The sequence below is a fragment of the Gobio gobio genome (genome assembly GCF_949357685.1).
Source record: "Gobio gobio genome assembly, chromosome: 14".
Lineage (NCBI taxonomy): Eukaryota > Metazoa > Chordata > Actinopteri > Cypriniformes > Gobionidae > Gobio > Gobio gobio.
In genome coordinates this window covers 37,282,861-37,295,390 of record NC_137107.1, presented here as the reverse complement: position 1 = coordinate 37,295,390, position 12,530 = coordinate 37,282,861, and the positions used below count along the sequence as shown (strand labels likewise).

General features: G+C 37.0%; 1 protein-coding gene across 50 annotated transcripts in view; it reads right to left on the bottom strand.

Annotated features, from left to right (window-relative positions):
* Positions 1-9,472: 9,472 nt before the first annotated feature.
* The window catches only part of cast (calpastatin), a 54,737-nt gene continuing 51,679 nt past the window's right edge, over positions 9,473-12,530 (bottom strand). For 31 of the 50 annotated variants that reach the window (XM_079834491.1, XM_079834471.1, XM_079834456.1 and 28 more), the window contains 3 exons: positions 11,654-11,686; positions 11,187-11,292; positions 9,473-10,618 (listed from right to left, as the gene is read on the bottom strand). In XM_079834491.1, coding sequence (XP_079690617.1) covers positions 11,194-11,292; positions 11,654-11,686 — 132 coding nt within the window. In that variant the 3' untranslated portion in view covers positions 9,473-10,618; positions 11,187-11,193. The remainder of the gene's footprint in view (positions 10,619-11,186; positions 11,293-11,653; positions 11,687-12,530) is intronic. The other 19 variants (XM_079834446.1, XM_079834489.1, XM_079834453.1 and 16 more) reach the window with 1 other exon arrangement.

Here is a 12,530-nt window from a genome sequence, read left to right as displayed (position 1 = left end):
GAAAATGATTGGAGGATGATGTCATGTGAGTGACAGGTTGCCCCTAGCCTGGGGCACGTTCAAGCTCAAACCGATGCACAACGTTTCGCTACGGTTTCCAGGTTGAACAACATGTTTCCTGGAAACGGTGTGCAATGGGTTTGAGATGCGTTTTCTCTTGTTTGGTGGGTGTGTCAAATATGTCAGCCCAGCAACATGTATATAAACCACACGGTATTAAAGAGAGACTGATTAAAGTGACAAAAATACTATACATATTTTTATTAAATATTTTGCTATTCTATTGTGGAGTGACACTTTTATAAACTTGTATATACTCCTCTGATTATATAATGGTAAATATTAGAATATCATAGCTCAACAACAGTGATCAGCAATAATGGTAAGCCTAATACTCACAATAAAATAATAAGGTAATATAGATCATAACAGTCTCAGAGGTAAGAAATGGATTATCCTTCACCTGAATTGTATGTCTTTTCATCCTGAAATGCGAGGCAAATGTTGGATCACAATAATTAGGAACCACAAATTTCCACAAATCCTTTGACTCGATTGGGATGTTCTCTTTTATTCTGGACGGCAAGGGCAGTGACTGTAACATCGAGCATATTTTGCAGTATTAAACACGTATTTATATCAATTTCATCGGGCTCTTAAAATTCTTAAAAAAGTACACACAGTATGGTCTTCTCAGCTGCCATAGTTGCAACTCTTGCGTCATCAGAACAGGGTTTTCAACGCACCAGCGTTTCCGTTTAAAATACGTTTTGTCGGGGCTGAATGCTGCGTTTCATTTCATTTAATTTGTACAGAGAGTCTGGCCACTCACCATTGGCAAGTGTTTACTTCCTTGAAGGCGGGTACTCTGTTGAAGTTTAAAACTAGTGGATCTGCCCAGAGCCACTCTGGATCTGCCATAACCAATCGCTAACGTTTGGTCGTGACGTATGTCATCTCAAACTAGCGCACGACATCAACGTCATCGTTCTCAGCCACTCCCTCTGTTCGCTGATTGGACCGGTTAAAATTTGACCGGAAAAAAACAGAGAATATACCACAATCTGATGCTGCGTTCCAACTTCCCTAAGCACTTCCCCTAGGGGGAATCCCTGCCGCCATTTTGAAGTGCATTCCACTTCGTGAAGTGGACGCGGGAAGGACAGACCCTCGCTCCCTTGATTTTGACCAAGGGAGCGAGTCTACTTCATGTGTACACTTCAGGCAGCTTCATATACCACAATGCAACACGAATGTGACATCACCGCATATCGGGTTTAATTTACCCCACCACATGCAACTCTATGATATTTAAAAAAATTTTTTTTTACTTTTTTAAAAACAACCCAAACACACCTATATACATATACAATGCTGCATTAAACAATTTCATAAAATAAAAAAAAATAATAATAAATCAACTCCATAGTGGATTCAAAGTGATCAAGGGCTTAGGACGCCAGAAGTGGGCACTCATGCAACGTAGGCAATGACACACATCGGAGTGAACGAGACAGAGGGAAGTTAGCAAGTGAAGGGCATAATAAAAAACGAACTGGAACTCAGCAACAGACGGAGTACTGAAGGAAATGAAAATAGAGCGGGGAGCCAGGCTAGGTTGCCTCGCCCTTGCGCCAGTAAACACTTCATCAGAGAAGTGATGTTGCTGGAAGAGGGAGGAAAAGTTATTTTGATTTAAAATTATGAGAGCACATGGATTTAAAAATGCAATAAAATGTACACGGATAAATAATTTATAATAAACACTGCAATATTCCATGAGAAATACGGAATTATCCATTTTGGTGACCTGGTTAGGGATAATGACTTGCGCCATAAATCCAGCTTGAGGAATCTTAAGACTGTATACAAACAAAGTATGCAATAATTTCATGCAAGCATGTGGTTGAGAAATAGGAAAGTTGCTTTGCGGTATAGCCTAGCACCACCATGTGTTCAAATTAAATAATAAGATGCTGTATGACTCCTCGGCAGCAGTTTGTAAATGCAAAGCCTTTGAGTATCAGACCAGTGTTCAAACAATGCAACGTGTCTAGTATTTGGTGAATATGAACAATATAAAGCCATGTGCTTGAGTTTCAGCTGATGAATAGTTACTGAGTGGTACTTTTAGTTGGAGTTTGTGTTTCTCCATACCTGATAATAGGAACTGATTGAACCATGAAGGGTTTGGGGGGAAACATGGTGTTCCTGTGGAAAAAGCATGCACACACTAATATTTAACAAATATTTGTGTTGTTAAATGGATAGTTCACAAAAAAAAAGAAAATTCTGTCATAATTTACTTGTTCAAATCCTGTCTGTTCTATGTTCTGTGGAACATTAAAGAAGATAAATTGAGAAATTCAAAATCTCTCTCTTTTTTTTTTTGTCAGTACAATGGATGCCAATGACAACCAAAATGGTTTGGTTTTCAGTCATACAGGTTTAGAACCTACGGTTTGGAACAACATGAGGGTGTATAAATTATGACAGAATTTTATTTTTGGGTCAAATATTCAAATAAGCATTTCTATGTGACAGAACTGCAGTATATTCAATACAGTTTTTTTATTCGCTTTGGTACTATTTACACAAGTAAGGTGTACATTTTCAAAACTCTTAGTACAAAAATCCAAACTGATCACACTTGTAACACCTTTCTTTCAAAACCTGATGTAATGCTTTCATTCAGTGGCACATATTTTCAGTCCACATAATCATTGTTTCAAACACAAGAATATTGTAATATGTAATGAGAACATTTGATTTAATCACAGAAACACAACAGTGTGATTTTCTGTCAGTTTAGTACTTTTAACAATCAGTTCATTCAACAGCAAACGATGCAAGATACATGTTTCAAATCACCCTCGTTGCTGAATTATCTAAAGTAACACAGGCTACATATGCCTCATTAGAAAATACACTTACATTATGTAATTGAATCTATAATGTTTGTAATAGTATCTATTCAGTGTGTTATCAAAAGGTGTGATGAAGTTACAACACAGCCATGAGGTTCTGTGCTATAACAGAGTTTGCTGCCAATACAGTAAATGTTCTCACTGTACCACATGACTGAATCTACTGTATTTGACCTTTATAAGGGTGAGTTACAGTAATGTGGCAGTCTCTACCATGGTAATCTGTTTACAATATCACATGGCGTATGCTGTAATGTAAAATGCTGTATTTGATGCCACCTGTCTCCCTTCTTCTGATGCATTTCTGATCAGTCTGATGTTACACTGTCATACACTATTTCCTTTCCCTTATACTCTACTCTGCTCTGTCACACACACACACACACACACACACACACACACACACACACACACACACACACACACACACACACACACACACACACACACACACACACACACACACACACACACACACACACACACACACACACACACACACACACACACACGTGTATGGTTCTCTATCTTTCTGGGTATAAGCAGGCATAATGGTTACAAACTGTATATTCTCTCCCCTTACACTAGCCCTACCCATAAACCTACCCATCACACAAAACTTTCTAAATTTTTACATTTTCAACAAAAAAAAAATGTGCCCGCAAGGACAAGGATTTAGGATATTGCCATCTTTATCGGGAATTTTTGTCCCCATATATGTAGAGTTTACCAGGCCACACACACGCACACACTTTGAACATAGTAGTTATAAGAGAAATCGCTTATAATGTAAAAATAATTCATTACATATGGTTATCCATATCGGAAATTGCAAACAAAGTAGAAACTATGTCTATGTAATCAATGTCTAAAAGAAATCTATAGGTGTACCAAATGATTATTTGATTAACCATTAAGATCAGTGGATTAAATAATAGACAAATGTATTAAACTGAACGAGAAGAGATGCAAATCAAAAGTTTGATAGTAAGAGCTTTATGAAAGGCAATTACTGTGAATGAAACATTTATAAGGATGAAACACTTATTTTGTGTTGTGAAAAGGATACTTTGTGGTTTTGGGTATTGTACTAACACAATTGAAAATATGCTGAAATGTTTGAAAAAAGTGCACTTTTGATGATATGTTGTGATATTAGTACCATGTGTTTTGAAAATGCACACCTTGCTTGTGAAAATACCAAAGTGAGTAAAAAAAACTGTAATATCTATTATTATTATTTATTTCTCTGTCATATTTTATTAACTTATATACTCTAATTGCCCTAACCCCGGCAAAACATTTGAGGGCTGGATTTTAATGGTCTATGGTCCTTTTTTTACGTTCTATGGTCCTAATACGTCAGTGGTCGACATATTGTGAGAGCTCTCGTTTTCTGGGACTGGTGTCTATAAAACCTTTTCTTTGACTAACAAGGACGTTTTCAGCTCTGAAACTTATAGGATATTCTTATATCATGATGAACTTTTATATACCAAAGACTCAAAGGAAAGTTGATTTCTCAATTCATCACCCCTTTAAAGTACAACATATTTATCAGACATAATTGCAATCTGTTTAAAAATGACCTATTATGCCCTTGATGTAGTTTTTGGGGTCTACTAGAATACATTTTCATGCTTGAATGTTCAGAAAACACTTTCCAGTCTGTCAGTAACAATCTGTTTTTAGTTCCTCTATAAAGCAAACAGCAACAGTTGAAAATGCTGAGCTACTCAGCTTCAGAGAACCAAATGCAATACCATTTACACTTTTTTTCTATATTCAGTTGTATACAAATAATCAATAAAACACTAGCATCCTTCCTTCCTTCCATTCATACATCCATCCATCCATCAAGTGATGTTACGAATTTAATAAATATAAATAACCCAAAGCTAACAGCAAAAACCAACAATGGTCATATGCTGCCCGAGAAATAAAGTAAATTGACTGGGGAACACATACACCCGTTAAACTCTTATTTCAGTAGGCTAGTAGGTTTTGGAATTTTGTCAGGTTTAGCTCAGTTCTTGGTAAAAAATCTGCCTCAAATAAATATGTAATCAGTCACACACAATGTTGGGTTTCCATGTTTTATGGGGACTTTCCCTGACTTTCTCAACATATATATAATAAAAAAAATTTAAAAAGTTAATTCTCATGCGTTTACTGTTTCTTGTAAAACCAGTGTTCATTTGTCGCCGCATACTGGTGTAAATATGCAATGCCAATTAATTTATTTGATTCAAATGATTCAAAATTCTCATCACTAACTTATTAGCATGCAAAGTAATATTCAGTGAAGTATATGGTGTGGACTATAGAAGCCCAAGGACGCGACTGTTACTAAACTAAAACAGCATGCAAAACAATTCCCAATAATTATTGTTTTTTTTCTCCACTTTATTAGGAAACACAAAACATTATTTAAAGAAAATAAACATTACAAAAAATATAAAAAAAAAAAATCACCAATACTAGTTTTGAATTGCTGAAAGTTGTGATTTAGTTCAGTTGCGTCTCACGTCATGACGCATTTTTAGATGTACGCGCTTGATTAGTATCTATGGAAACGTTCTGTTTGATGTTTTCTGACTGTCTCATCAGCATCATTCTCCTCAACGATTTCGACGATTATTGAGCTGATATGTCCGAGTTGATCGATTAATCAGTTTGATTAGTGAAATCTGAACACAAGAAGTGAGTCAACATGCCTTATGTTCATTATAAGTTTCCAAGTAAACTCACCCACGACACGGCCCCGTTTGAAGGCCTTCACATCACCCTGAGAGAGCTGAAACGCCAAATTATGAGGCACGAGAGACTGAAGCTCTGTGACCTGCAGATCAGCAGCGCACACACTTGTGAAGGTGAGATGAGCTAGAGGTCAGTTCAACTAACAGAGGACAAATTAATGCTTTTAGAAAATAAAAACATTCATTCATCTGCTGCTGTAGTACTGTAGTGTTAATATTACAGTGATGGTGTCAGATAGTAATAACTTGATATATTTCATGAAACTCAAAGCAACTATGGTACTTTCGATTTGCCAAGTTATTCTCGCGCATGCGTCGTGGAGGCACACACGGAAGACAAGAACAAGTTGGATAAAGGTGTTATTTAGATTTTTTTTTGCGCACAAAAACTATTGTCGTCGCATCGTAAAATTATTGTAGAGTCACTGTGGTGAGATGGACTTTGTAACGACGTTTTAAGTGCCTTTTATGGGTCTTGGGAGTATTAATGTACTGAATGCCAATGGAGGCCTATCTGAAGCCTTTCTCAGCCATCAGCTTTCAACAAAAATATCTTCATTTGTGTTCCGAATATGTCGAACGACATGAGGGTGAGTAATTAATGACAGAATTTTCATTTTTGGGTGAACTAACCCTTTAATAGTAAAAAAAATATGTAAAAATGCACGTCCTGGCTAGTATTCGGGTAAACACAGTCGGATATGTCTTTAGTGAACGTATACAGAGTTGAACATAGATATCCATAATAGTTATGGAGTTGAATGAGAAATCGGGTGAGTCAACATGCCTTGTGTTCATTATAAGTTTCCAAGTAAACTATGTGGAAAAGCATATTCAGGTGTGGGATGAGGACAGTATAGAGAAGCTGAAAGGATGCCTGGAGTGTAGGCTACATCCTGGACCATTTTCGAGGACTCTTCAGCTGACTTGCAGGAACAGACAGATGCTATCTCGGGCTATGTAGACTTTTGTGTGAGTGTGGTCATTCCAACTAAGATGATCAAGGTGTACCCAAATAATAAACCGAGGGTGACGAAAGAACTAAAGGACATATTAAATGAGAAAAAGAGAGTCTTCACTTCAGGAAGCTTACAGAGGAGAAAAGATGCAAAGGAAGGTCAATAAGGAGATCTATAAGGCCAGGTGTCAGTACAAGGACAAGATACAGAGTAGTACCCTGGCTGTGGGGAATTCAAGAGCTGCATGGACTGGTATAAAGTTGATGGCTAATGCCCCCTTCAAGACAGGGAAGAAAATTGACTTTATGGATGACGCAGCATCCCTTGTTTTGGCCAACAACTTAAATGAACATTTTACCCGCTTTGAAATAAATGATAATGATAATATCTCTGCCTGGCAACAGATTGTGATGGACGATGCTGGGATGGAGAGTACTTTGATTATTGAGAAGGAGATGGTCCAGCGTGTGTTTTTTAGAGGACTAACGTACGAAAAAAAGCCCAGGACCGGATAACATTGGAGGCAGAGTGCTGAAGTACTGTGCGGCCCAATTAAGTGGAATTTTCTGTTCCCTATTCCAACGTTCTATAGACACCCAGGTGGTTCCACTGCTTTGAAAAACAGCAGTTGTGAACCCCCTTCCCAAAGTCTCCCATCCATCCTCATCCAAGGATTACAGGCCAATTGCCCTCACCTCTCTTTTAGTTAAATCACTTGAGCGGATCATTAAAAGACACATCATGAATTCCTGTAGACATGCTCTTGACCCGCTACAATTTGCTTACAGACTTGGGAGGGGGACGGACGATGCCATTGTAGATTTTTCATCAGCATTCAATACAATTCATCCACAAATTTTAGCAAACAGACTTAGAGACAATTTCCAAATAAACTCAACACTATGTAAAGCAACCAGTACCTGGTTTAAGGACCATGGTATCCCTGTTCTTAATTGGCCAGCAAACTCGCCTGACCTTAACCCCATAGAAAATCTATGGGGTATTGTGAAGAGGAAGATGCGATATGCCAGACCCAACAATGCAGAAGAGCTGAAGGCCACTATCAGAGCAACCTGGGCTCTCATAACACCTGAGCAGTGCCACAGACTGATCGACTCCATGCCACGCCGCATTACTGAAGTAATTCAGGCAAAAGGAGCCCCAACTAAGTATTGAGTGCTGTACATGCTCATACTTTTCATGTTCATACTTTTCAGTTGGCCAAGATTTCTAAAAATCCTTTCTTTGTATTGGTCTTAAGTAATATTCAAATTTTCTGAGATACTGAATTTGGGATTTTCCTTAGTTGTCAGTTATAATCATCAAAATTAAAAGAAACATTTGAAATATATCAGTCAGTGTGTAATGAATGAATATAATATACAAGTTTCACTTTTTGAATGGAATTAGTGAAATAAATCAACTTTTTGATGATATTCTAATTATATTACCAGCATCTGTATTTCTGTTCTTACACTAAGCTCATGCGCCACTCGTCACCAAGATGGAACCCTACAAAACCCAAAATAACAGAAACTCTTCTAAACTAGCATAACAAAACATTAAACACTACTAAATCTCCCTCTTAAAGGGTTAGTTCACCCAAAAATGAAAATTCTGTCATTAATTATTTACCCTCCTCATGTCGTTCGACACCCGTCAGACCTCCGTTCATCTTTGGAACACAAATGAAGATATTTTAGTTGAAATCTGATGGCTCAGGAAGGCCTCCATTGGCACAATGGCACGGTTCACTCTCAAGACCCATAAAAGGCACTAAAGACGTTGTTTCAAAGTCCATCTCACTACAGTGGTTCTACAATAACTTTATGAAGCGACGAGAATAGTTTTTGTGCGCAAAAAAAACCTAAATAACGACTTATATAGTGATGACTGATTTCAAAATAATGCATCATGAAGCTTCAAAGCGTTATGAATCAGAGAGTCGAATCATGAATCGGATCGCGTGTCAAACCGCCAAACTGCTGAAATTACGTGATTTTGACGATTCAAACCGCTGAACCGCTTCATTTCTGTTCCGAAGGTGTCGAACGACATGAGGGTAAGTAATTAATGACATAATTTTCATTTTTGGGTGAACTAACCCTTTAACATTAATCTATGCAAACATAATATAAGCATTTACTGTCTCTTTTGAGTGTCATGGCAAAGCACGCTGGGAATTGGAAATCCCAGCCCAGTTTCGGTTCAATTTAAGTTAGTCTAAATTAAAAGAAACAAGTTCATAAAACAATGAAACAATTCAGATTACTTAAAATGTGTCCGTTTTTAGAACTCAAAAGAAAAAGTTAACATGTTTAAACTGATTTGTTTAATTTGAATTGGCTCTACTCAAACCAATTAATTATTTTGAGGGTTTACAGTGAATTATTTGAGCTATGATAAATTGGTGGTCCAAAAAAAAAAATCAGCAAAATTCATAGTAGAAATCTTTGAGCTGTTGGTTTAAGAAGCATAAAGCGCTGCTATTTTTTTTTTAAGAGGATGCAAAAATAATCCCATGCAACTCGTTCCGTAGGCTATATTCCAAATATTCTGACGGTATACAATGATTTAAGAAACAAACCAAATAGCCCAATGGGCAAGTGACCTTTAACCCGCAGGAAAACCACAGACTTGTCAACACTGGCCCTTGCGTGCTTTGTAATCTTCCAGAAACATCACGTTATCCTTCTATAGGTTGTATAGAAGCATTGCAGGTTTGATCACAACAGACACAAAGATGGACTAAATCTGTTCTAATGACATCAAACCCGGTCATTCTCTGTAAACACACACGCACAAAAATAATGCATCTGAGCCCCTATCATCATTACATCTTTATTTCATAAAGATTTTAACAGAACATTCCAAACTAATAAAACAAACAAAAAGGGCGTGTGTTTTTTATTAGTTTAATTTTTTTAAAGTAAAAATCCCTTCTTGAAAATACCGTCCTGTCACAATTACTAGTACACTACGTCTTTGAACGCTCCTGTCTGGATCTGTTCAAAATGTTATGAGCAAAAAATATGGAAGACACCGCTGGAAGTCGTATTTTGGTTTCTACTGTCAGCTATGCAAGCTAATTGAACATCGTCAAACAGTGAGTCCTGATGTGAAGCAAAATGGCTGAGTTGGGTGAAAGACTTTGCCCACCACATCTAATTCAACACCTCTGAACTTATTAGTGGCTCTGAAAAATAAATTGAAAACCTTGGGTTTAAGCTAAACACTTCTTATCTAACCACAGAAATCAAGTGGAAAAAAAACTTAAGCAGTGCAACATTAAGTTGTCCAAATTATGCTCCAAGGCTTTCATGAGCATTTAGTGTTTGCAAAATGATTTTACAATTATTTTTGAGAGCATCCTTGTAAGTGCACTTGAGGAAACAAACTACAGAGAAAAAACACCTCCCACACAAACCTTTTTTTTTTTGACTAATGTCAGCATACAAACATACAACAGCATTCAAAAGGCATCATAATCATGTTCATCTACTGCAATTCCGTACAGGAATTCCGGTACTGTAAACGATGAATTCATAACCTGCGGCATCTACTAGTGTGTCAATAGATCCTCAAACAGCAATAGACTGTCATGGCTGTGAACCGGAAGACTGTAGAGACCCCCAGTTAAAGAATAAAAATATAGTATATGGCATACCATTTTTACTGTGGGAAAAATTATATCACAACACCACACCAAAATTAGATGACCGAAAATAGAACAATACATGCGTTTTCCATATATACATGTTCTACCAGTTACAGACAAAATATGTATTTTTGCTTTGCTTTAGGAGAAAAGAGGAGGGGGGATGGGGACTCTAAAAATACATGTTTAAGTGTCTCTGTGCAGTTATATATATATTTTTTCATTTCATTCCGTGTCCACCATAAAATATATTTCTTGTCCGAGCAGCTCCCTTTAATGGTTTCTTGCATTAGGGATGAGGAGACGACCATAAATCTGAAAACAAAAACAAAACAAAACAAAAAAATCACATGAATAAAGTAAAACAGTCAAAATATTTAAGCTATAAAATAAAATATAATTCAAAAGTTTGGGGTTGGTAAGATTTTTTATGTTTTTGAAAGAAGTCTCAACCAAAGCTGCATTTATTTGATCAAAAATACAGTAAAACAATATTATTGTGAAGTTAAAATAAACTATTTTCTATTTTAAAACATATTTTATCCTGTGAAGGAATTCTTCAGTCACATGATCCTTCACAACTCATTCTAATATGCTGATTTGCTGCTCAAGAAACATTTATGATTATTATCAATGTTGTGCTGCGTAATATTTGTGGAAAACAAACAGTGATCCATTTTTTTCAAGATTCTTTGATGGATTGAAAGGTAAAATAACAGCATTTATTTGAAATATATTTTTTTCTGACTTGTGATCAATTTAATGCATCCTTGCTGAAAAAAAGTATTAATTTCTTTAAAAAGAAAAGTCTTTCTGGCCCCATACCTCTGAATTTGATATTATATTTACACTACTGTTCAAAGAGGTTTGTAAAGACACTGACGTGCGATCTATCTGTTTCCGCCCTTCGTGGAAGATGAAGGCACCACATCTGAGCTCACTTTACCGGGCAGCTGGTCCGTGGCTGAAGAATCTTCTACTGACTGTTTCTGGGACACAAAATCAGAATTTTAAGTATGCAAACATTTCATGCAAGCAGATGGTTGATGAAATTGAAATTGAAGGTTGCTTTGTGGCATAAAAGCGCTGAATGTGTGCAAATAAAATAATCAGGTGAACCGGATGCTGTATGACTCCTCAGCAAATGCAAAGCATTATCAGACCGGCCTCAGTGTTCAAACAATGCAAACCTGCCCGATTTTTGGATGAATATGCAAATATACAGCCATGTGATTGCTTTTCAGCAGATGGAATGGTGACAAATGGGATTTTTAGTTTGAGTTTGTGTTTCTCCATGCTGACATTCATAAGCCAAAGCGCTGTATAAGAATCATTTCATGTAGAACCTACCTTTGGCTTAGACTTTGGTTTTACCCCCTTTGCCTGTAATCAGATAGAGACCCCTGATTTAAACTGGCTTGAACCAGTATAAAGGGTCTGGGGGGAAAGCCTGGTGCTTATACATATATGGCATGCACAGATTTGTCCTACTTTTACACAATTTTTTTTAAAAAAAATTCAAAGACGAAGATTGGGGGAATAGACCATAATTTTTCTGAAAGAACAGAATTTCCAGAATATGTGAAAAAAAGTGATAAAGTGGTAAATTTACTGCCAAGATAATATGACAAAATATAGCATTATAAACATATATTAAGGGCCAGATTTACTAACAGCTTGCGTCAGCGGAAACTCTGCTTTGGCGTTAAAAAACTACTGTCAGGATTTACGAAAGACACGTAGTGAAAGATTAGCACTGAAAAAGCGCTATTTTAGTTATTTTTGCAGATGACCTTATTGCATATGCATTTGTAGGAGTTTCTCTTTCAGTCGCAAAATTTATGGGAGGAAGACAGTGTTGCCAAGTCTGAGGTTTTCCAGCGGAATTGGGCTACTTTAACAAGGTTTCCGCGGGTTGATGCGACCCCAATTATGTGATATATAACCCTGCCAAAAAAACACACATTTTACCCCCTGGACGCAATTGGGCGGGTTTTGTTGTGAAAACCTGGCAACCCTGGAGGAAGAGTATTTAAATGAAAGGTGATTTACTAAGGTTTGTGCTAGTCAAATTACTGGTGTTTGCGCCATTATTTAGCACGTCTTAAACCAGACGCTAACCGGTAGATTGCGCTGGTCATTATGGAAATGATCAGGCTGTGTCTGTGTGCTTTAATTTGCGTGTTGTCAGTAGATCACGCGCATAACTTTCCACTCCCATTGGCGA